Raw genomic sequence first — 21,576 nt, 5'->3', positions numbered from 1 at the left:
CCAGGCAGGGGCTGGGGGGGGGGGGGGGGGGGGGGGGAGTCCTGCAGCCAGGGACAGAAATTTGGAGAATAGAACAGATGCAGTTGGGAGCCTTGTCAGCTATGGAGGGGAAAATTAAAATGAAAGTAACAGGTGGAAAATGTTTGAATTTTACAGAGTAGGAAGTAACATCAATACAGACATCAATCTGATTAATAGAGGTAAGGGAAGTAACTTGAGTAGGACTTAAAGCATTGATGGCAATGCCAAGGATGGCCAATAGTGAGTAGTATGACGTTTGGAGTGGACCCATTCAGAAGGAAAGCTTTATTTAATAGAAAATGGTTACTTTAAGCATCATCTCAACATGTTCCTCTCTGAATAATTGAATTTTCGTCAGAATGAACAGTGGTTTCAATTTAATCTATGTTACAAATAATAAAAATATTTTTCAAAGATGCATGCTATTGCTCGATTAGACCTAAGGAACTTCAGATACTGAAATCTTCCGTAGAGCATAGTGTTGGAGTAACTCAGCCAGTTTGACAACTGTGGAGCACATGGGTAAGCAATGTTTCGAGTCAGACCCTTCTTCAGACTGGTCCCGACCAGAAACATCGTCTATCAATGTCCTCCAAAGATGTTGCTTGATCCAGTGGGAGGGGGAGCGCCTGGTGTTCAATGTCATTGCACTGAAACGGATCTAAGTTGATGAAAAAAAATCAGCCTTGCATAAAGTAACCAGTATCAGTTTACATGCCAAATTAGAGAAGTGGCATGCATATTATGAACTGGACAACCCAATTAAAATATATCACTAATATTTAGGAATCTCCACTTGCACTCCTCTTTCTTCCCTCCCCTCCCCTCCCCCCCACTCTTCTTCCCCCACCTCGCCGCACTCATCTTCCCCCACCCCCCTCTTCTCCCCTTCCCCACACTATTTTCATTGGAGTTACAATTTGTTTATTGACAAGCAAGCATAAACTGCAATCAAGTTTGTATAATCATAGATAAGCAACAAAAATCTCTAAATGAGCTGTGTTATCTAAATGGAATTTCTTAACTTTCATGACCATGTCTATTTGAAAATAGTTATATGTGCTTACATCAAATCGATTCAGGGCATCCTCCAGTTCTCCAGCACTACTTTGCTGCCCTAGGTTGGCATCCTCTGATGTGGTTGCTTGGGCTGCATTTGATATCCCAGTAACAGCCTGTGTTAACTGTTTATAGATCAGATCCCTGTTGGCTTTGTAAGCAGCTACATCTGGGTGCAGGAGACAAGCATGTGAAGCAGTATACAGCAGAGGGACATTCCTCTGCAAAACTCCTCGTGCAGCAGCCATTTGATCTCTGTGATGAATATCCTTCAATTCCTTTAAAAAAAAAAATACAAACATTTATTTAAATTTGCATCAAGACTCCAAAGTTTATTAATAGATGGTAGTGATGTTTTACTTCTATACTTTTCACAGACAACAGTCAACTTTTTTTGATTTTATTTTGATCAAAATATGTGTGTACTGGCACCAATATTGCTTTTATTGATTTATAACCATCTCCCACCCTGTACACAATATGCTTCAGCTGGCTGGATTTTGCCATCTTTCTCTCAACTTCTCTACAAACAAAACATTTTAAAAGTATTTTACGAGAGACGAGGGCCATTTCAGAATACAGTAAACCATCGTTATAACGGACTTTGGGGAGTAGATGGTGTCAGTTATTGCCGATTGTCCACAATAACTGAGTAAGGTATTATCATTGTATGTAGTTGTTTCAACTGCAGATGATGGTTAATACACAAAATGAACAAAGTGCTAGAGAAACCTAGCTGGTCAGGCAGCATCGCAGGTGACACTCTATACCTCCATCAGGAGTCTTAAAGCCCTCCGTTTCTTCCTCGACTGCAGAACCAACCAATCCGTCTACTGATACTCTCCTCCGCGGAGCTGCTCCTTACCGTAAAAACTTTTCGTTTGACTCCTCTGAATTCTTCCAAATACAAGGCGTAGCTATTGGCACGCACATGGGCCCAAGCTATGCCTGCCTCTTTGTAGGGTACGTTGAACAATCTTTGTTCGAGGCGTACCATGGCCCTATCCCCGAACTCTACCTCCGATATATCGACGACGGCATTGGTGCCACCTCCTGCACCCATACACAACTCACTGACTTCATCCATTTCACCACTAACTTTCTTCCGGCACTCAAATACACCTGGACCATTTCTGACATTTCCTTGCCATTTCTAGACCTCACTATCTCCATCGCAGGTGATAGACTACTGACTGACATCTACTATGAACCCACTGACTCCCATGGCTATCTGAACTACACTTCTTCCCACCCTGCTTCCTGCAAGGACTACATCCCCTAGTCCCAATTCCTCCGTCTACACCGCATCTGCACCCAGGATGAGGTGTTCCAAATCAGGTCATCTGAGATGTTCTCATTCTTCAGGGAACGAGGGTTCCCCTCTTCTACTATAGATGAGGCTCTCACCAGGGTCTTTTCAATACTCCATAACTCTGCTCTCACTCCCCATCCCCCCCACTCCTAACAAGAGCAGAGTCCCCCTTATCCTCACCTTCCACCCTACCAGCCATCGCATACAACTAATCCTCCGACATTTTCGCCACCTCCAACCACTGGCCACATCTTCCCATCTCCTTTCCGCAGAGACCGCTCCCTCCGTAACTCCCTGGTCAATTTGTCCCTTCCCACCCAAACCACCCGCTCTCCTGGCACTTGATTTGATTTCATTTGATTCAACTTTATTGTCATTGCACAAATACGAGTACAGGTACAACGAAATGCAGTTTAGCATCTGGTCAGAGTGCAAGATAGTAGAAATAAAAATACTGGTTAGACAATATTTGCAATGTGGATGAATTAAACTGGTACATAGGCAAATAAATATATACAGATGGGAGAGTATAAAAGATAGCTAGCGTCGGGACAGTGAGTTCAGCAATGTAATGGTGTTATTGAAAGAGCTGTTCCTCAGCCTACTTGTGCGAGACCGGAGGCTCCTGTACCGCCTCCCTGATGGGAGGAGGGCAAATAGTCCATGGTTAGGGTGAGAGGGGTCCTTGATGATTTTCCCGGCCCGTCTCAGACACCGTTTGCGGTGTAGGGCATCCATGGCAGGGAGCGGGGCACCGATGATGTGCTGAGCGGTTTTCACCACTCCCTTGCAACTGCAGGAAATGCTACACTTGTCGCTTTACCTCCCCCCTTGACTACATTCAAGGACCCAAATAGTCTTTCCAGGTGTGGCAGAGTTTCACCTGCACCTCCTCCAACCTCATCTATTGCATCTGCCACTCTAGGTGTCAGCTGCTCTACATCGGTTAGACCAAGCGAAGGCATGGCGATCGCTTCGCCCAACACCTCCGCTCAGTTCGCAATAACCAACCTAATCTCCCGGTGGCTCAGCACTTCAACTCCCCCTCCCATTCCGAATCCGACCTTTCTGTCCTGGGCCTCCTCCATGGCCAGAGTGAGGCCCACCGTAAATTGGAGAAGCAGCACCTCATATTTCGCTTGTGCTGTTTACACCCCAGTGGTATGAACATTGACCTACAAATTCAGGTAGTCCCTGCTTTCTCTTCCCCTTCCCAGCTCTCCCTCAGTCCACTGTCTCCGCCTCTTCCTTTCTTCTTCCCGTCCCCCCACCCTCACATCAGTCTGAAGAAGGGTCTCGACCCGAAACGCTGCCCATTTCCTTCGCTCCATAGATGCTGCCTCACCTGCTGAGTTTCTCCAGCATTTTTGTCTACCATGGATATTGGATAGGTGACTTAGAGACTCTTCTTCAGACTGATTATTTCTGCTGAATTACTTTGTGTTGTTTCACCTTAAAATTAGGCGCTCCGATGCCACTAGTCTGCACCAGTAAGCCCTTCTTCATTAGATACCGCACGTTCCCCTCAAACCAGCTGCTGCTTCGTGCTGTCGGCCATCGCTTTTCCCGCTCCGCGCTCCACTGCAACAGTCTCATCCTTCTCCCCAGCAGTCGCTGACATCTTCCAAGGTGGAGTATGTCAGCGATCCCAGGGAGAAGGTGGTGCTAGAGGGAGGGGACAATGGGGAAGAAAGAGGCCAAGTTGACAGAACAACAGGAGGAAGCAGAGGCAGCAGAGCCAGGAACAAACAAAGTGATGGACAACAGGAAGAAGCCACAGCTGGTGGTGGGGGGGTGGGGGGAAGGAGCGCCACAGTGACTCAGTGGATCCTGTCGGTAGCGTCGGCCTGTATAAAGTGTTATCCCCAGGGGCTACAATGCGAGCCGCAGCAGCAGAAGCATCAACTGGACCGTGCGGTTGGTGACGGGCTAATTGGTGCACCTTGCGAGCCGGGGATGGTGTCGGAGGCCGGGGCTGTAAGTAGCCAGGGATGTGCCGCAAGCAGCATCAGCCGGGTTGTCTGCTCTAACCGAAACCCGTTATAAAGAGTTCCGTTAAACTGAATGTTTACTGTACAAGCATATTGTTGAAACAAGTCAGACAACACAGATAAATCAAATCTCCTGAACAAATAGTAAATGGATTATGTACAAGAGTATAAATTTTGAAACAACAAAGGTTAAATGACATTTTTTCAAAAACAAATAAATATTGAAATGAGAGCAATCGCAGCATCTTAACCATACTTCTGCAATTTCTAAACAACGTTGGTATAGCATGTTTACCAATGCTGTTATTTGAGCTGAATGAGAGAAGTGTTCTCTAATTCCACTTTTGTTGTCTTGAAAATAATTATTTCTAACACTCAAATTTATGGTGCATACCTGTTGTCTTTTGGCAGCCATTAGATTCAGCTTGTTCACCTCTGGTTTTAATGCTTTAAAATGTATCCCAAGCTCTTGCTCATTGTTTGCATTTCTCACTTTTACAAGAGTTTCTTCAACCTAGAAAACCAAACTAATTACCAAAATGTCTAAAGAAACAAAATAAGGCAATGCAGTACATAATTTGTAAACATGAAAGTATAAACACTGGATTAATCATGTTCCCAAGTCTACTGCAATCTACTATGCGTGGCAATTCACTGGGTACCATCCTTATATTCTAGTTTATCTGATAATCAGTCATTGACTTAAATCTTCATTTGTCAAGTAACACATTGAAGAATAAATATGCATTAAAATCACAGTATTTCTCCTCAGTGGCGCAAAATATTACTGATTTAAGTACCATATAAACTGCAGATTTGCTTGGTGGAGTATGTCAGATTATTCCTGCACACTGAGACTAACATGGATAAAATAAAAAGATTGACACTATGGCCTTTTTCGTGAAGTGCCATAAAATACATTCCAAGAGCAATCCTCCCAAAAGTATCTGACAACTCATCCTTTCCCTACTCTGCATGACACCAAAACACAAAAGATTATGGAAATTAACACTCTTTTGCATTCTTTTTCTTTCCCAAACACAACAAAGCATGACAAATTGAACAGCAGCTTGAAATCACACATGGAACCGACTTTCATGCAACTACATTAATATCATCTTTACATTTATAGGTTGTCATTGTGGGTTTTGTGGTAATTGAAAATTGAGTAAAAATACTGGAAACTTGCCAAAAAGTAGCATACACTATCTGTTCCCTCAGAATTTATTTTTTAATATCAGTACTGCTACAAAGTCTGGATTTGGATAAACAGCTAATGTAATCATTTTGGTAGATAATGCAACGCTTCTTGATATGGTCATTTGTATAATACGAAGTAAGAAAGATTTTGTAATTTCCATGTTGTACACAAATGCAAAAAAAAATAAAAATCACTGACCGTAACCCTTCCAAGGTTATATACACTACTTTTATTTCAAAAAGTCACATTATTGTCTATTGTCTAAATTCAGTTTAGAACAATCACATATCCTGTTTGACCAATTTTTAAGTATTGTTAATAAAATGCATTGATAAGGACACTACAGCTCATGTAGCTAATATGCACTCTAACAAGGCCTTTAACAGGATGCCATATGGGAGAATGGCCGAAAAGATTTGACCCCGTGTCTTATCGTGGGATCCAAAGTTGGCAAACTGGACCCAAAACTGGCTCGGGCGGAGCAGGGAGAGTAATGACAGAGGTTTTTTTTTTGTATAGATGCCTGTGGTGTACTATAGGAATCAATGCTGGAAACCTTAATGTTTATTATATAGATTAATGATTTATATACAAAGGCAGGAGGCATGATAAGTTGATTTGCAGATGGTCAAAATCAGTGCTCTTAAAAATGATGATGATAATCTTGGGTTACTTTATATTTATTAATTGGTAAAATGAGAACACTGACAAATGGAATTCTGATAGTGCTAAGTCTTCAATTTTGAAGACTAATAATGGTAGAATATACAGAATGAATGGTAGGGCTCCAAGGAGTGCTGAGGAACAAAGGCCTATTTAGCAAACAAGCAAATAAGATGAAGGCATACTTGCCTTGATTAACTAGAGAATAGAATACAATAGCATGGAAGGTGCAATTTTATAAAGCGTAGATTAGAACCTAGCTGGTGAACTGTATGTTACATGATAGTGAGGGTGTGATTGCACTGGAAATCATGCGGAGGAGATTCATCAGAATGTTACCTGGTTTGTAATGTTTCAGGTTTGTGGAAAGACAGAGTAGGCAGGGCTTATTTTCCTTGGAGCAATGAAGGCTGCGGAGAGACCTGATATTACAAATTAAAAGCAACATAGATAGAATGGATCTTAGGAATTTATTTTCCATATCAGTGTAAAACTAGAGGACATACGTTTTGAATGAGGGACCCGAGGAAGATCTATTTTTTACCCAGAAGGATCTTGGTAAATAATGGAGGCAGCTTCTCTTACATTTTAATAGTATTGCCAAAGCATAGAAGACTATAGACCAAGTGTTGGTAAATGGAATTATACAGACATGTACTTGATGGTCAGCTTTTGACAGAGTAGGTCAAAGGTCCTGACTGACTGCACAACTCTAAATGCAGGTTATCAGCAAATGACACGGGTCCTCAAATAGTTAAATATTTTTTTTGCTCCTGTTTTATTCTATGTACTTTAGCAGAAGCTAAGAATTGCAATTATAGCCTTATCCTCTCCAAAGCAAGATGCCAAAAACAAACCAGGGCACACCCTGCACTTAAAGGGAATCTAATAAAAACTCATAAACCGAGCTAACTGAATGAACTAGTCTTAAGACTGCCCTTTTGAAAAACAGTGACTACTGATCAGTTGAACTGTAGTATCTCTGAAGAGTCCCCGAACTGTATTATTCTTTCTCTGCCAGCAGACACATCAGAACAGTGGCCATATTACTGCATTAGTTAAATATTTAATGCATATTTCAATTTTAAAGCAATATAATTTTAAACCAAGATTAGAAAGTTCTGATTCAGTTGGGAAAATTCAGCACAGAACTTACAACTTTCAGCTGCACAAGAAGCTTGTAAACATCTGCCATGTCAGCCAGGATGAGAAGGCGAGTAACAGCAGACAGCAATGCGCGTGCAGCCCGAACCATATTGCCTCGCTTCATAGCAGAACACGGATCCTCTGCGAATTCAGAGGAAGCACTCCTCATTGCTTCACCTGCATTTTATGAAGTTGAAAGTGAAAGTTTAGAAGTTGGAATATTATTTGAAATATAAGAATGTTTTTTTAACAAAAACAACAAAATCAAAACACAGAATGTTCGAACTGATAACGAACAATACCATGTCAGTCAAGATGGAGCCTTGTGTGCAAATTACTTAGTGCATTCACCCAGTTTAACTGTGCTCCAAACCTTATCCATGAAAGTATTTCACATGTCCTAAAGCAATGTCGAATTATAGAATGGTTACATCTCAAGAAACCACCATTCTGCCCATTACATCTACACTCTCGACAAGTGCAGCTCTCTAGTTCAACCCATGGGCGCTTTCTCTGCAGTCCATTGAATTTATTGAGACCTAAAGGCAGTGACTAGTTATGAGATCATGTTGCCGTTAACTATTTCTTAATGTGTTGAAGAGGTTAATCAGATAAGAAGGGGCCAGAGGATGCCATTGGGATGACTGGCTTTTGGCAGAGTGAAAAAAACTCCATATTTGGAGGTGGCTGATGGTTGAATGTACATTACATCATGCAATTGGTTTTATGTCTGTAGGTACATAAACGTCGGTTTTCTGGTATTTCTTTGTGTGTGTTCCCCGCCTGAAGCAGTCCACGTCCCCTGGCTACAGAACGCTCCCCACCAGCCCCCGCCTGAATCGCCCCTCTCCACCGGCTACAGAACGCTCTGGCCAGAAGCCACCCCCCTCCCCCGGATACAGAATGGCCCCCGCCTGAAGTCGTCCCCGTCCCTGGCTACAGGACACTCCCACCGGCCCCCACCTGAAGGAACAAGAAAAGTTCACTCGGCCCACAATGTCATACTGATGAAGCTGAATTTTAGTTAAAATATAAGAAGATATTAAATTGGCTTCTGGGCTAGCTTACAGCTTATATTTAGTCTCAAATTAGGCTTGCCTCAGGTTGCGGGTGTGTGAGATAATAAATCCTATAACATTGTCTCCCAAGTGAGGAAGTGACAGAGAAAGAAACAGCTAGTCACATCTTTGAAGTAAGATGCCGTAAACCAAATGACCAATGTTTATGGGGGAAGAGGCGATAAAGGAAGAGAGAAACAGCTAGTCACATCTTTGAAGTAAGATGCCATAAACCAAATGGTCTATGTTTATGAGGGACCAAATTACAGCGAGGAAGCAGCGAAAGAGCTAGGGTGATCTCTTTGAAGATAAAATGTCGTAAACCAAATGGCCAATGTTATCTTGTACCATGTGACAAAAGGCCTTTGATGTGATGCCTTTTCCTGTACCTCTGACCATGACTAATGTCTGTGGAATGTGCTAATGTGACAAAGAAACACTATATAATGCAATGTAATTCTGTTGTTCAGGGAAGTGGACGGAAGACGGTCAAGTGTCTGTATTGGTCACTTGACTGGAATTCTCGCTCCCTTCCATCGGCCGATGTTAAGTAAAGTTTTGAACTGGTCTACCAAACTGTTTGTGTGGTGTCTGTTTATTAAGAAGCGAACCTGGTTTAGTAGTTAAGAAAGTAACTTTTTCAATACTAGCCCTCTGGAAACCAGACCCTCTGGCCCACAACACATGTACGAGCACAAGAAATGTCCCTTCGGCCCATAATATCCAAACAAGCCCTCAGGAAACCAGTCCCTTCAGCCCACAACACCAATACCAGCCCTGCAGAAATCCTCCCCCCCCCCCAGTCCCCACCTGAAGCTGTCCCCCTCCCCCAGCTGCAGAATGCAACAAGCGACACAAGAAAGAACTGAACTGAATAAATCTCTTTAACATTTATATATATTGTTGTTAAATTATAAGTTATTCACATTTTAAGCTTTAATACCTTTTCCACTTGCCGTGCCCGTCAGCTGCCTGTGCAGTAATGCCTGCGTGTTCTACATCACAATGGGAACCCAATGGGCGGGAATGGCTGCATCGCCGGAGAGCCGCTAAGAGTGGATGGGGGGGGGGGGTTGAGGGGAGGATGGAGTGAGTGCGTGGCGGGGGAATGACAATGGGCGGAGTGGGGGGCGGTGTGAAGGGAGATCAGGAGCATCACAACGGGGACCCCTCAGCCGCGCCTGCACAGTTGGGTGCTCTGGGTGAGTGGTGGAATATTGCGTTGCCGACCAGGCCTCCTGTGTGAGAATGGGACCCAACGGGTCCCACTAATGGCCCTGACTCACAGTGCGAGTCCACCCACGAGTGATCCCGAGTTTAAAACAAATCAAACTCGTGGTAATCACGTAGAATTAGCGTAGCGGGAACGTTGGAACTCGTAACGCTAACGGCAGGTACTCGGGAAACCTGTTAACTCGTGAAAATCTTTCAACATGATGACACTTTGGTAGTGATTGCCCATGGCATTATGAAGTCCTCAACAGTGAACCCCATGGGCAATCACTACCAAAGTGTCTGCCCACACAGTCAGTATACCTCTCCTACATGCGTCTCCCATACTAAGTCACCCCAACCACCTCTGCCCTCCCCCCACCTTTCCATCCCAACTCCAGTCCCGTCCCGACCCACTGGGAAACTGAAGGGAGCGACAATCAACTGCCACGGATACAAATAATGTCATACACAAGAAAGGGCAGATGCTGGTTGACAAAAAGTGAACACACAGTGCTGGAGTAACACAAAGAAGCAGCAGAATTTTGGAAACATCATCCTGTCACCCATTCCTTCTCTCCAGAGATGCTGCCTGTCCCGCTGAGTTAAAGAGTGCCCATGGTAGACTCACGAGTCACTACGGTAAACTCACAGGCTACTACGTTCTTCCGAGTTTAAAAGTTTAAAATTTTTACTTCAAGTGTAAATTTGACTCGTGGAAATCTTTCATCATGTTGAAAGATTTTCACGAGTTAACAAGTTTCCCGAGTACCTGCCGTTAGCGTTACGAGTTCCGACGTTCCCGCTACGTTAATTCTACGTGATTACCACGAGTTTGATTTGTTTTAAACTGGGGCTCACTCGTGGGTGGACTCGCACCGTGAGACAGGGGTTTTATACTAAAACTATCATCTTGTTTGTTTCTATGTCTGTCTGTCTGTGATGTCCTGAAATTACGCCACAACGGTACAGAATAGCGCTACAATTTTCAACCCCCTTTCTCGCCATTGTTGTATCACGTTTTGTTCAGATTGATGGTATATTTTACAAGTTATTCATATTTTAAACTTTACAAAACCCCAGTGACAAAAATGTCTTCCATCTGCACTGGCAGTTAGCAGCGTATGATGTCACAATGGGATCTCATTTACGTAAACTGTCCATCAGCAGTGTTACAGCCAAAGATTATAGAGGAGCAAGATAGACAACTCCTCGAAAAACGCGTAGTATGACGTGTGTGATTGTCGACGCCATTTTATTGAGCATTTTATTTGGGCTGTCATGGCGTCTTCATCTCACTGCTCCGCTATCAATTGTTCTAATCGTAAATCTAAACGACCAGACCTGTCATTCTTTAGGTTCCCCGATAAAAAAGAAAGGAAAGAAAATATTATTATTCTTTTTTGTCGATATTCTGTCGTGAAAATGTTATTTTCTGTTCTCCCATCAACGGCCATTGGGAAACTAGGTTTGTCGGTACATTAGAAAGTTATTAGACTTATTTTTAATAGATCTTTACTTACCACTATAATAAAGACAATTTTAACACTTCTGTACGTTTTTGGTTTTGTTCTTGTAAGGGATTGGTCTCCAAAATATGGCCCGCGGGACACATTAGGCCCAGTGACCACGAGATTTTTCGAGCTCAGATTCAAGTCCGTGAACGCGGCGGCTGTTACCCGTTATAGCCCTCGAATTGTCGAGACATCACAAGCAAAGATCACAAGCCCGCCGTGAAGAAGGGTGCAATCAAAGATTATACAACTCTGCTCTATCATCTTTGGGTGCAATGGTGGGCCGTGGCGTGCAGCGGCGGCGGCGGTTGCAATCAAAGATACTAGAGGAGCTCTGCTCTATAATCTTTGGTCGGAATGGGACGGCTGAACGTTATAACATGCTATCGTTCCACCCTCCCTCTCCCCCTTCTCCCTCTCCCCCCTTCTCCCTCTTCCCCCTTCTCCCCCTCCCCTCTCGATCCCTCTCCCTTCTCTCGATCCCTCTCTCCCCTCTCTTCTCTCGATCCCTCTCTCCCCTCTCTTCTCCGATCCCTCTCTCCCCTCTCGATCTCTCTCTCCCTCTCTTCTCTCGAATCTCTCTCTCCCTCTCTTCTCTCGATCTCTCTCTCTCCCTCCCTTACGCTTAAATAAATGGCGGCCGTGACGTTCCGTCACATACTACACGTCAGTCCATTGGATTTCAGAGTAGTCTATCTTGCTCTGCTATAAGATCTTTGGTTACAGCCCACAATGGGATCTCATTTGCATTAAAAAAACACTGTTTAAAAAAAAACCACAGCACCTTCCACCTCACTATGACGTAAAGGGTGGTAGGGAGAGGAGAGGTGTTCTGGAGGGAGGCAGGGAGTGACTGAGGGTAGGGTAAAGGAGAGGGATGGAGAGGCGAGGGAGGGAGTTGGGTAGGGGAGGAGGAGAGTGGAAAGAGGGAGGGTGAAGAGGGGAAGAAAGTACTGGGGATGAGGGAATATGGATGATAGGGGTAGGAAGAGTAATGGCGAGGCGCACTTGGGGAGGGTTGCCATGTCTCACGTCACAACGGGGATCTCTAGCGTCACAACCGGAACCCGTCAGCCGCGCCTGCGCAGTTGGGTGAGTGGTGGAATATTGCGTTCGGGGACCAGCCCTCCTGTGAGACAGGGACCAACACGTCCCACTTGGTCTAGTATTCATTAAATGTAGCTACCATATTTCCGGTCGTCAAAGACGCGATTTTTTACCCTAAAATAAGTCCCGAAAATTTACCTGCGTCTTTGAGGCCGAAGGTTAGGTTGTTAGCCAAGAAAGAGACTTGGAGTTGGCCGAGCAATGCCACTCTCGTAGCAACTGCTCCGTAGAACCTGCCACGCCTTCGACCCTGGAACTGTGTGACGTGGGAAATGGCTGTAAAAGGACAGTGCCGCTGGGGGGGGGGGGGGGGCAGAGTTCCTTTCCACAGCCTGTGGGGTGTCTGGCCCGGGTCAGCACGGCCTGGGTTGCATAAAGTAGCAAACTTGGCTGGGCCGCCAGGGGTAAAGTTGCGGGGAGGGCAGGAGCGTTGAGAAGAAGGGGGGGGGGGTCGGGGATCATGCCAGCAACACACTCACTGCTGCCGCCATGGAGGGAAGTTGCTCGGGTGGCTGCGAGCGGCCGCCGGGACCGGACAGCGGACCCGGTCACCACCTCAGCGCCTACTGCCCGCCTGTCAGCCATTGTGTCCTTTGGCACAGGCGCAACTGGTGGAGGTGATGATTGGCCGGTAGCTACTGGGCAGAAGGCTGGCTGCTCCGTCCCGGGCTTTCTCTCTCTCTCCCCTCCTTATGTGATCTCCATGAGCCAGGAAGTCGCCGTCCCTCAGACCTGAACCGCACAGGCGAAGATGGAGGCTCCCCAGTCCTCATTGCCTCCTTGAAGGAGTTTCACATCTTCCTTTCTACTGACTAAATCAAACCCTCGATCCTGTCCCGCCAGTCTTTTTTGAAAATTTAGCGACTCAAAATGGGGGTGCGTCTTCGACGCCAGGAAATACGATATGTACTGTATATAGTGCGACAAAGATAAAAAAACAAAAACAATAAAAATACATTGGAAAGTTAATTTTGTTTTGCAGATTAAAAAAATAGACACACTATAACGAAATAAAGTGATTGTATCAAAATATGTTCTTTGGTAAAGATTAGAATTTTTTTTTAAATGATAACAAATGGCTGCTTGCCAGTAGAATTCCACAGCAAGGAGATGACTCAGCTACAAATTCCACAAGCTTTATTTTACCTTTTATGGAAAACACAAGACATCCTCACCCACTTTACCAGATAACAGAGTTTCACCTAGTGCAACATGAGTTGCGAAATGACTCATTTAACAATCACATTTTGTCCATTACTGCAATTGAACTGAAGCCAACTATTGCAACTAACGTCTACAGAAGACTTGCAAGATCACGGCTAGCTCCTTTACTGAACAAGGCAGTAAATCCAAGCCTGGTTTGCCTAAATGAATGAATACAAGGGAATCGAATTTCCCTGGCCAGGATTATCACTTTTTTTAAATCAAGAAAAGCTGGCTGGTAAGTTGTACAACAAATATTAAGTCAGAAGTGACCAGACACTTTTGAAATTGCTTTTGATACAATTTAGGTATTGTGCAAATTATAGACAATAGACGCAGGAGTAGGCCATTCGGCCCTTCAAGCCACTTTAAGAGCCCTATCGAGCTCTCTCTTGAAAGTATCCAGAGAACCGGCCTCCACAGCCCTCCGGCAGAGAATGCCACAGACTCACAACTCTGTGTAAAAAAGTGATTTCTCATCTCGGTTCTAAATGGATTACCCCTTATTCTTAAACTATGGCCCCTGGTTCCGGACTCTCCCAACATCGGGAACATGTTTCCTGCCTCTAGCGTGTCCAAACCCTTTATGATCTTACGTTTCAGATAGCCTCTCATCCTAAATTCCAAAGTATACAAGCCCAGACGCTTCATTCTCTCAGCATATGACAGTCTCACCATCCCGGGAATTAACCTTGCAAACCTATGTTGCACTCCCTCAATAGCAAGAATGTCCTTCCTCAAATTAAGGGGCCAAAACTGCACACAATACTCCAGGTGTGGTTTCACAAGGGCCCTGTACAACTGCAGAAGGACCACTTTGCTCCTATACTCAACTCCTCTTGTTATGAAGGCCAACATGCCATTCACGTTCTTTACTGCCTGCTGTACCTGCATGCTTACTTTCATTGACTGAAAAACAAGGATTCCCAGATCCCGTTGTACTTCCCCATTTCCCAACTTGACACCGTTTAGATAATAATCTGCCTTCCTGTTTTTGCTACCAAAGTGGATAACCTCACATTTATCCGCATTAAACTGCATCTGCCATGCATCTGCCCACTCACCCAACCTGCCCTGGATGGAGTTTTTACAGATTTTTTCAACCTTTCACTACTGAGGTCTGAGGTTCCCACCTGCTTCAAAGGGCATCAATTATACCAGTGCCCAAGAAGAGTAAGGTGGCGTGCCTCAATGACTATCGACCTGTGGCATTAACGCCTGTGGTGATGAAGTGCATCGAGAGGTTGATCATGGCGCAAATCAACTACTACCTCAATAAAAACCTGGACCCACTGCAGTTCGCTTACCGCCACAACAGATCAACGGTGGATGCGATCTCGCTGGCCCTCCACTCCGCTCTGGACCACTTGGACAACAAAAACTCATATGTCAGGCTGTTATTCATTGATTACAGCTTGGCATTTATCGCTATCAACCCCTCCAAGCTGGTTACCAAACTCGCAGAACTGAATCTCTGCGCATCCCTCTGCAATTGGATCCTCAACTTCCTCATCCACAGACCACAGTCTGTTCGTATTGGTGGAAATGTGTCAGACTCGATAACAATCAGCACGGGAGCACCTCAAGGCTGCGTGCTCAGCCACCTGCTGTACTCACTCTATACTCATGACTGCGTAGCCGGTCATAGTGCGAACTCCATCATCAAGTTCGCTGACGACACCACTGTTGTGGGACGTATCACTGATGGGGATGAGTCAGAGTATAGAAGAGAGATCGAGCAACTGTCCATATGGTGCCAGCACAATAACCTGGCCCTCAACACCAGCAAAACCAAGGAACTGATTGTGGACTTTGGAAGGAGTAGGATGGGGACTCACAGTCCCGTTTATATCAACGGGTCGATGGTTGAAAGGGTCAAGAGCTTCAAATTCCTGGGCGTGCACATCTCTGAAGATCTTTCCTGGTCCAAGAACACTGATGCAATTATCAAGAAAGCACATCAGCGCCTCTACTTCCTGAGAAGATTACGGAGAGTCGGTTTGTCAAGGAGGACTCTCTCTAACTTCTACAGGTGCACAGTAGAGAGCATGTTGATCGGTTGCATCGTGGCTTGGTTCGGCAACTTGAGCTCCCTGGAGAGGAAGAGACTACAAAAAGTAGAAAAACACAATACAAACATTGCCCAGTCCATCATCGGCTCTGACCTTCCTTCCATCGAGGGGATCTATCGCAGTCGCTGCCTCAAAAAAGGCTGGCAGTATCATCAAAGACCCACACCATCCTGGCCACACACTCATCTCCCTGCTGCCTTCAGGTAGTAGGTACAGGAGCCTGAAGACTGCAACGACCAGGTTCAGGAATAGCTACTTCCCCACAGTCATCAGGCTATTAAACCTGGCTTGGACAAAACTCTGAACATTAATAACCCATGATCTGTTATTTGCACTTTATCAGTTTATTTATTCATGTATTTTGTAGTCAATGCCTACTATGTTCTGTTGTGCTGAAGCAAAGCAAGAATTTCATTGTCCTATCAGGGACACATGACAATAAACTCACTTGAACTTGCCCAAGTCACTTTGCATGCTCCTGGCATCCTCCTCACTGTTGTAAATAGCTGCGGTCCCAGCACCGAGATTTGCGATACCCCAATACTCACTGCCTGCCAACCTGAAAGGGACCCGTTAATCCCTACACTTTGTTTCCTGTCTGCCAACCAATTTTCTATCCATGTCAGCACTCTACCCCCAATACCATATTGCCCTAATTTTGCCCACTAATCTCCTATGTGGGACCTTATCAAATGCTTTCTGAAAGTCCAGGTACACTACACCCACTGGTTCTCCCTTCTCCATTTTCCGAGTTACATCCTCAAAAAATTCCAGAAGATTAGTCAAGCATCATTTCCCCTTCGTAAATCCATGCTGACTCGGACCGATCCTGTTACTGCTATCCAAATGTGCCGCTCTTTCATCTTTTATGATTGACTCCAGCACCTTCCCCACCACCGATGTCAGGCTAACTGGTCTATAATTCAGTTTTCTCTCTCCTGCCTTTCTTTAAAAGTGGGATAACATTAGCTACCCTCCAATGTTGTGCATTATACCACTTGCTTCAATTAAAGTCATTCTAGTGCATTACCATTTATCAATTACAATGAAAGCAACAACCTGATAACATGGAATGGTGTTTTTAAACTGGAAAGGAAAACTACTGGTTGCAAGTAGTGAATGCCTGTTAGATCCATCCCAGGAATTGGGTGAGAAACAAGTTAAATGTTAAAACTGGAAAGAAAATGTATTTTCCACAAGAGTTGGCAGGCTGATTGATTGACATACACTAGAGCAGGTAGGCCTCATGATCGTGGCACCTCCCTCATTAGTTACCGTATTTGCAGCAATGAAGACGCTATTTTTTTACCCTAAAATAAGGCTTGAAAATTTACCTGCGTCTTGGAGGCCAAAGATTAGATTGTTAGCCAAGAAAGATAGACTTGGCTATCCCATAGAACAATAGAACAGCGACTGTAAAAGGACAAAACCGCTGGGGGGAAAAGAGTTCCTTGCACAGCGTGTGGGGAGTCTGGCCCGGGTCAGTACGGCTAGGCCGGCAGGTGTAAAGTTGTGGGGAAGGCAAGCGTTGAGAAGGAAGGGGTCGGGGATCATGTCAGCAACTCACTCAGTAGCTCGGGTCCGGACAGCGGAACTGCAGTTAGACCCGGGAGTCACTGGCGACCTGGGAACTGCAGCTAGTCCTGGGGCTCGCAGGCGACCTGGGAACTACAGCCAGTCCCGGGGCAGGCGACCTGGGAACTGCAGCTAGTCCCGGGGGTCGCAGGTGACCTGGGCACTACAGCCAGTCCCGGGGTAGGCGACCTGGGAACTGCAGCTAGTCCCAGGGCTCGCAGGCGACTTGGAAACTGCAGCTAGTCCCGGGGCTCGCAGGTGACCTGGGCGTTACAGCCAGTCCCAGGGCTCGCAATTAACCAGGAAACTACAGCCAATCCCGGGGAGGCGACCTGCTAACTGCAGCTAGTCCCGGGCCTCGCAGGCGACCTGGGAACTACAGCTAGTCCCTGGGAAGCGAGAGATCTGGGAACAGCAGCCAGTCCCAAGGATGCGAGGGATCTGGGAACTACAGCCAGTCCCCGGGCACGCAGGCGATCTGGAAACTGCAGATCGCCATCCGCTCACAAACATGGGTCCTGGCCCCTATGCAAAAAAGGTTGCCGACCCCTGCACTAAACCAAACACTTGATCCTGCCCCGCCAGCCTTTTTTCAAAATTTAGCAACTGAAAATGGTGGTGCGTCTTCATTGCCGGGAAATACAGTATGTGTCTGCAATGAGTAAAATTTCATAACAAACCATATCAAGAACTGTATCTTATGCTATCTACTATTTGCTGGCTTGGTCATAAACTATGAGTCAAAGGCATAATTTTATTCTGAACACAACATCCGATACTTTATAAAATTATAATATACTAAAATAGTTTATTTTCAAATCAGGAATGTGTTTTAAGAAATGATGTTATCAGAATGTTCAAATTTTCTTACCTTCAGTAATTCAATACAAAATGTTCACATTGCAAGATTGCCCAATCAACACAAAAAAAATTGCTCAAAAAACTAAATCTATCAAGACATGTATTTTTACATCCATGAAGCTGGGGCTTTCAGTACTAGTGTTGCCAATTATTGTCCATCCACAATAGACCCCAAACTGGAGGCAGCATTATAAAGTTAACTGCAGTGGTGATCTAAAGTCACAAAGACCAGACCCGTTAAGGATACCAGCCCTCTTTACAGGACGTAAATTTGCCAGATTGGGTATTACAATATTCATGGACACTGCCACTGCGATTGAGACTCTTTAATTACAGATTTAGTTACTTGAACTTCAGCTTCTTTAGTTAATTCACACCAGAATTCTGACTGCTCGTCCATTAAGATAACTAGTACACCACCAAACCTAAACTAATTATCAAAACACTTCCATATTTTTTTACTGCAATTCACTACCAATGTGCAATAATGAACAAAATCTAATTTACAATGAGTAACAAAACTAGAAAGCATTTCTTACAACTCGGTAGAATACACATCATATTATACTTAGTGCAGGTGTTAAAAACTTACAACTTAAAACATGCTCGAATTCTCACAACCATTACTAGTGAAGGGTTATTGACCCAAAACATTGACTGCCTCCATAAATATTGACTGACCTATTGAGTGTTTCTGGCATTTGTTTTTTCAATCAATCTATATTGATTTAACATGGTACTGAACTACTAGCATTGGCATCAGGAAACAAGGCCTTCAAATTGCTGACTGCCCATTGCAGGATTTTGCAAATGACAAATTAACATTAGATTGCATAAAGTCTCATCACAGAACATAAATCATCATCATTCCCATACACATACGGTCTGGTGAACCACTCTTAGTTCTCATGTACTACAGAGAACGTCCATTCCCTGAAGTAGACAGGAATCGGTAGGAGGGACAAATATTAAGAAAATTCCAGATTTGAAATTCGTTTTTTTTTTTCATTTCAGATGTTGAAACTCCCAAGCTTTAATTGATTTCCAATGTGAAAAATTGCCCAGGTATATGTTCAGTAAAATAACAAATCCAATCCATCTAATAACTACATATTCTATGTTTAATCACCAGTGGAAGATGTTGACGGTGCTATCAAATATCACTTATTCTCATCCAACAACATACAACTTGGTGCTTCACTATGAACCATTTCAGGTACATAATTCATCATCGCTTTAATGTGTGGTCCAAATATGCATCAAGGAGATGAATTCCACAGGCAAAGCAAGACTGCCCGTGACTTCAAGCCCTTGTAAAACAGAAGCCAATCAGTATAACAAGGAAACTACAAAAGATTAGAACCATACCCTTCACGAACAGATGATGGTTCCGATTTGGGGAATGCCCCAAGGTCAATCATCTTCACCGGATATAAATTCCTTTCTTCCATCAAAAATTAGAACTGAAGATATTCACTGATGATTGCACAACTTTGATTTCCATTTATGTCTCCAAATATATAACTTTTACCACCAAGAACACAGTGTAAAAGCAGGTTTCACTCCAAGTTACTCACTATTCCAACGGCTTAGGTTTATTATTGTCACGTATATGGAGGTACAGTGAAAAGCTTTGTTTTGTGTTCTATTCCACAAGATAATACTATAGATCAGATAGTACTATACATAAATACAATCGTCAGACTCAAGGACAATAGATAAGACAAAGGGGAAGATGGAGGGCAGAATATAGTTCTCAGCATTGTAGCACACCAGTTCCACAAAGTTCAATGACTGCAATGGGCCAGAGGTGTACCTTTCTCTTTTTCCACTAACTGTTGTAGCAATGTCTGGTTTAATTGTACACATGTACAGTGCGATTTGCCTGGATAACATAAAATATATTTTTTCACGGTATCTCAATAACAATACCGTTTGAGAATCAGGGAAGTCCATCGTTGCCCAAGTCACTGTCCAAGACTTTGCTCCCTCCACCAACATCATGGGTGATTACATTTTTATGAAACCATGTTGTGCATAGCCTTGCTGCCACTCATGGAAAGGCTATTTACAAGTGGTGCTCGTCTGGACAAAAAATTAACAGACCTGCAAAAGTCCACAAGTTCAGAAGCAAAGCAAGGCTTTAATTTCTTGCTTTTGGTAGCAGATGTCGCCATTTCTTGAACCACAAGAGGTAAAGAAAAGTAATATGATTTAAGATTTAAGCACGTTTTCTCATGTACCAAGTGGGCCACCTAATATCTTTATTCTCAGCCCTTATTGGGCAAAGTATCAATGGTCTTAGCAAGGTTGAAAGAATACACTGCGAATACAACAATATTGGAGAAAAGCCTTAGCCAGCATGGCGTCATTCGGCAAAAATATAGCACAAATGCCTAAGGATGCACGTGCAACATTTTTTTTAAACCAGGATAGTTACACACACCTTGTTTACGTACATCCTCCACAGCTGCTGTCAGTTCTTCCTTCAGATATTGGCTCTCGAGAGCAATTTTCTCACCCTTATCCAAAAAATTCTGAGTTGCTTGTTCCACAGAGGCAGCCAAAACATGTGCTTTCTTAGAACGTCCCTTCTTTTTGTTAGATGGTCCTCTGTTACTGGTATTAACCAAGGTAGTCACCTGAAAAGTAAAATTTATCTTAAAATCTTCATAAATGCTGTAAGATCTGTAGACAAAACTTGCATTTGCATAGCATCAATGTTCATGGGTGACGTATGGCTTGGTTTTAACTTAAAGCAGATATGCCAGTGTATAGTTGCAGTTAAAAGGAATGCATTGGTGCAAAAAAAAGAGATGAATGAACAGGGACCTCAGATTAATGGTAGGGATGTACAGATGCAAGAAACAAGAGACAGGAACTTAAACACAAAAGGCAACCAGTCAGCAAGGATGTATTGATTGGTGATCAGGACTTGCACTATGTTTGAATGACCATAAGCCAATGGTGCAGAGCCTGGAGAGCATTTGAATAGCATTGTGCACTGGGTCAGTTGATAGCACTGCTACTTCTCAACTCCAGCAACCCAGTTTTGCTCTTGATCATCATTGCTGAATGTAGTTTACACATTTTCGCCATGGCTACTTTGATTTCCCTCAGGTGTTCCAGCTTTCACCCACATCCCAAAAACATGCTACATGATAGGCTCATTGGCTGCTGTAAATTACTTTTCGTGCAGTGAGCGAGGAGAATCAGGATGGGCGTGAGACCGAATAGGTTACATAGAACTAGGAGGGATAATAAGATTTCTCGAAGATCGAGCATATTCCCATGAATAGGAGTTGGTGGGGCTGTCAGGATCAAGGAAGTCCAGACGTTTGCAACATTAAGTAGTAAATGACTCAAGCAATCATTCAGCAGGAAATTAGATAATTGGATGGAGGGGGGGGTACGGACAGCAAGGTCATATGAAAGGATTTCCATTTGCATCTTTTGGGTTTTTTTTTTAAAGAATGTACAAAGCCATTGGTGAAAAACAAGTGAATTGTCATGTCCTCCAAGAAGCATCAATATCCCACTACATTGGCTAATATTTATGCACAAGTCACACAAGACAAGGT

The 21,576-nt window shown here is 44.0% G+C and overlaps 1 protein-coding gene across 1 annotated transcript in view; it reads right to left on the bottom strand.

The window, feature by feature from the left end:
• The window catches only part of ctnna1 (catenin alpha 1), a 124,977-nt gene that overhangs the window by 89,387 nt on the left and 14,014 nt on the right, over positions 1–21,576 (bottom strand). The window contains exons 3-6 of the mRNA XM_033029663.1: positions 20,442–20,637; positions 7,404–7,570; positions 4,778–4,897; positions 1,089–1,358 (exon numbers count right to left, since the gene is read on the bottom strand). Coding sequence (XP_032885554.1) covers positions 1,089–1,358; positions 4,778–4,897; positions 7,404–7,570; positions 20,442–20,637 — 753 coding nt within the window. The remainder of the gene's footprint in view (positions 1–1,088; positions 1,359–4,777; positions 4,898–7,403; positions 7,571–20,441; positions 20,638–21,576) is intronic.

This window comes from Amblyraja radiata, chromosome 11, assembly GCF_010909765.2.
Source record: "Amblyraja radiata isolate CabotCenter1 chromosome 11, sAmbRad1.1.pri, whole genome shotgun sequence".
Taxonomy (NCBI): Eukaryota; Metazoa; Chordata; class Chondrichthyes; order Rajiformes; family Rajidae; genus Amblyraja; species Amblyraja radiata.
The sequence above is the reverse complement of the archived record's forward strand: the minus strand, read 5'-3'. Positions and strand labels throughout refer to the sequence as shown.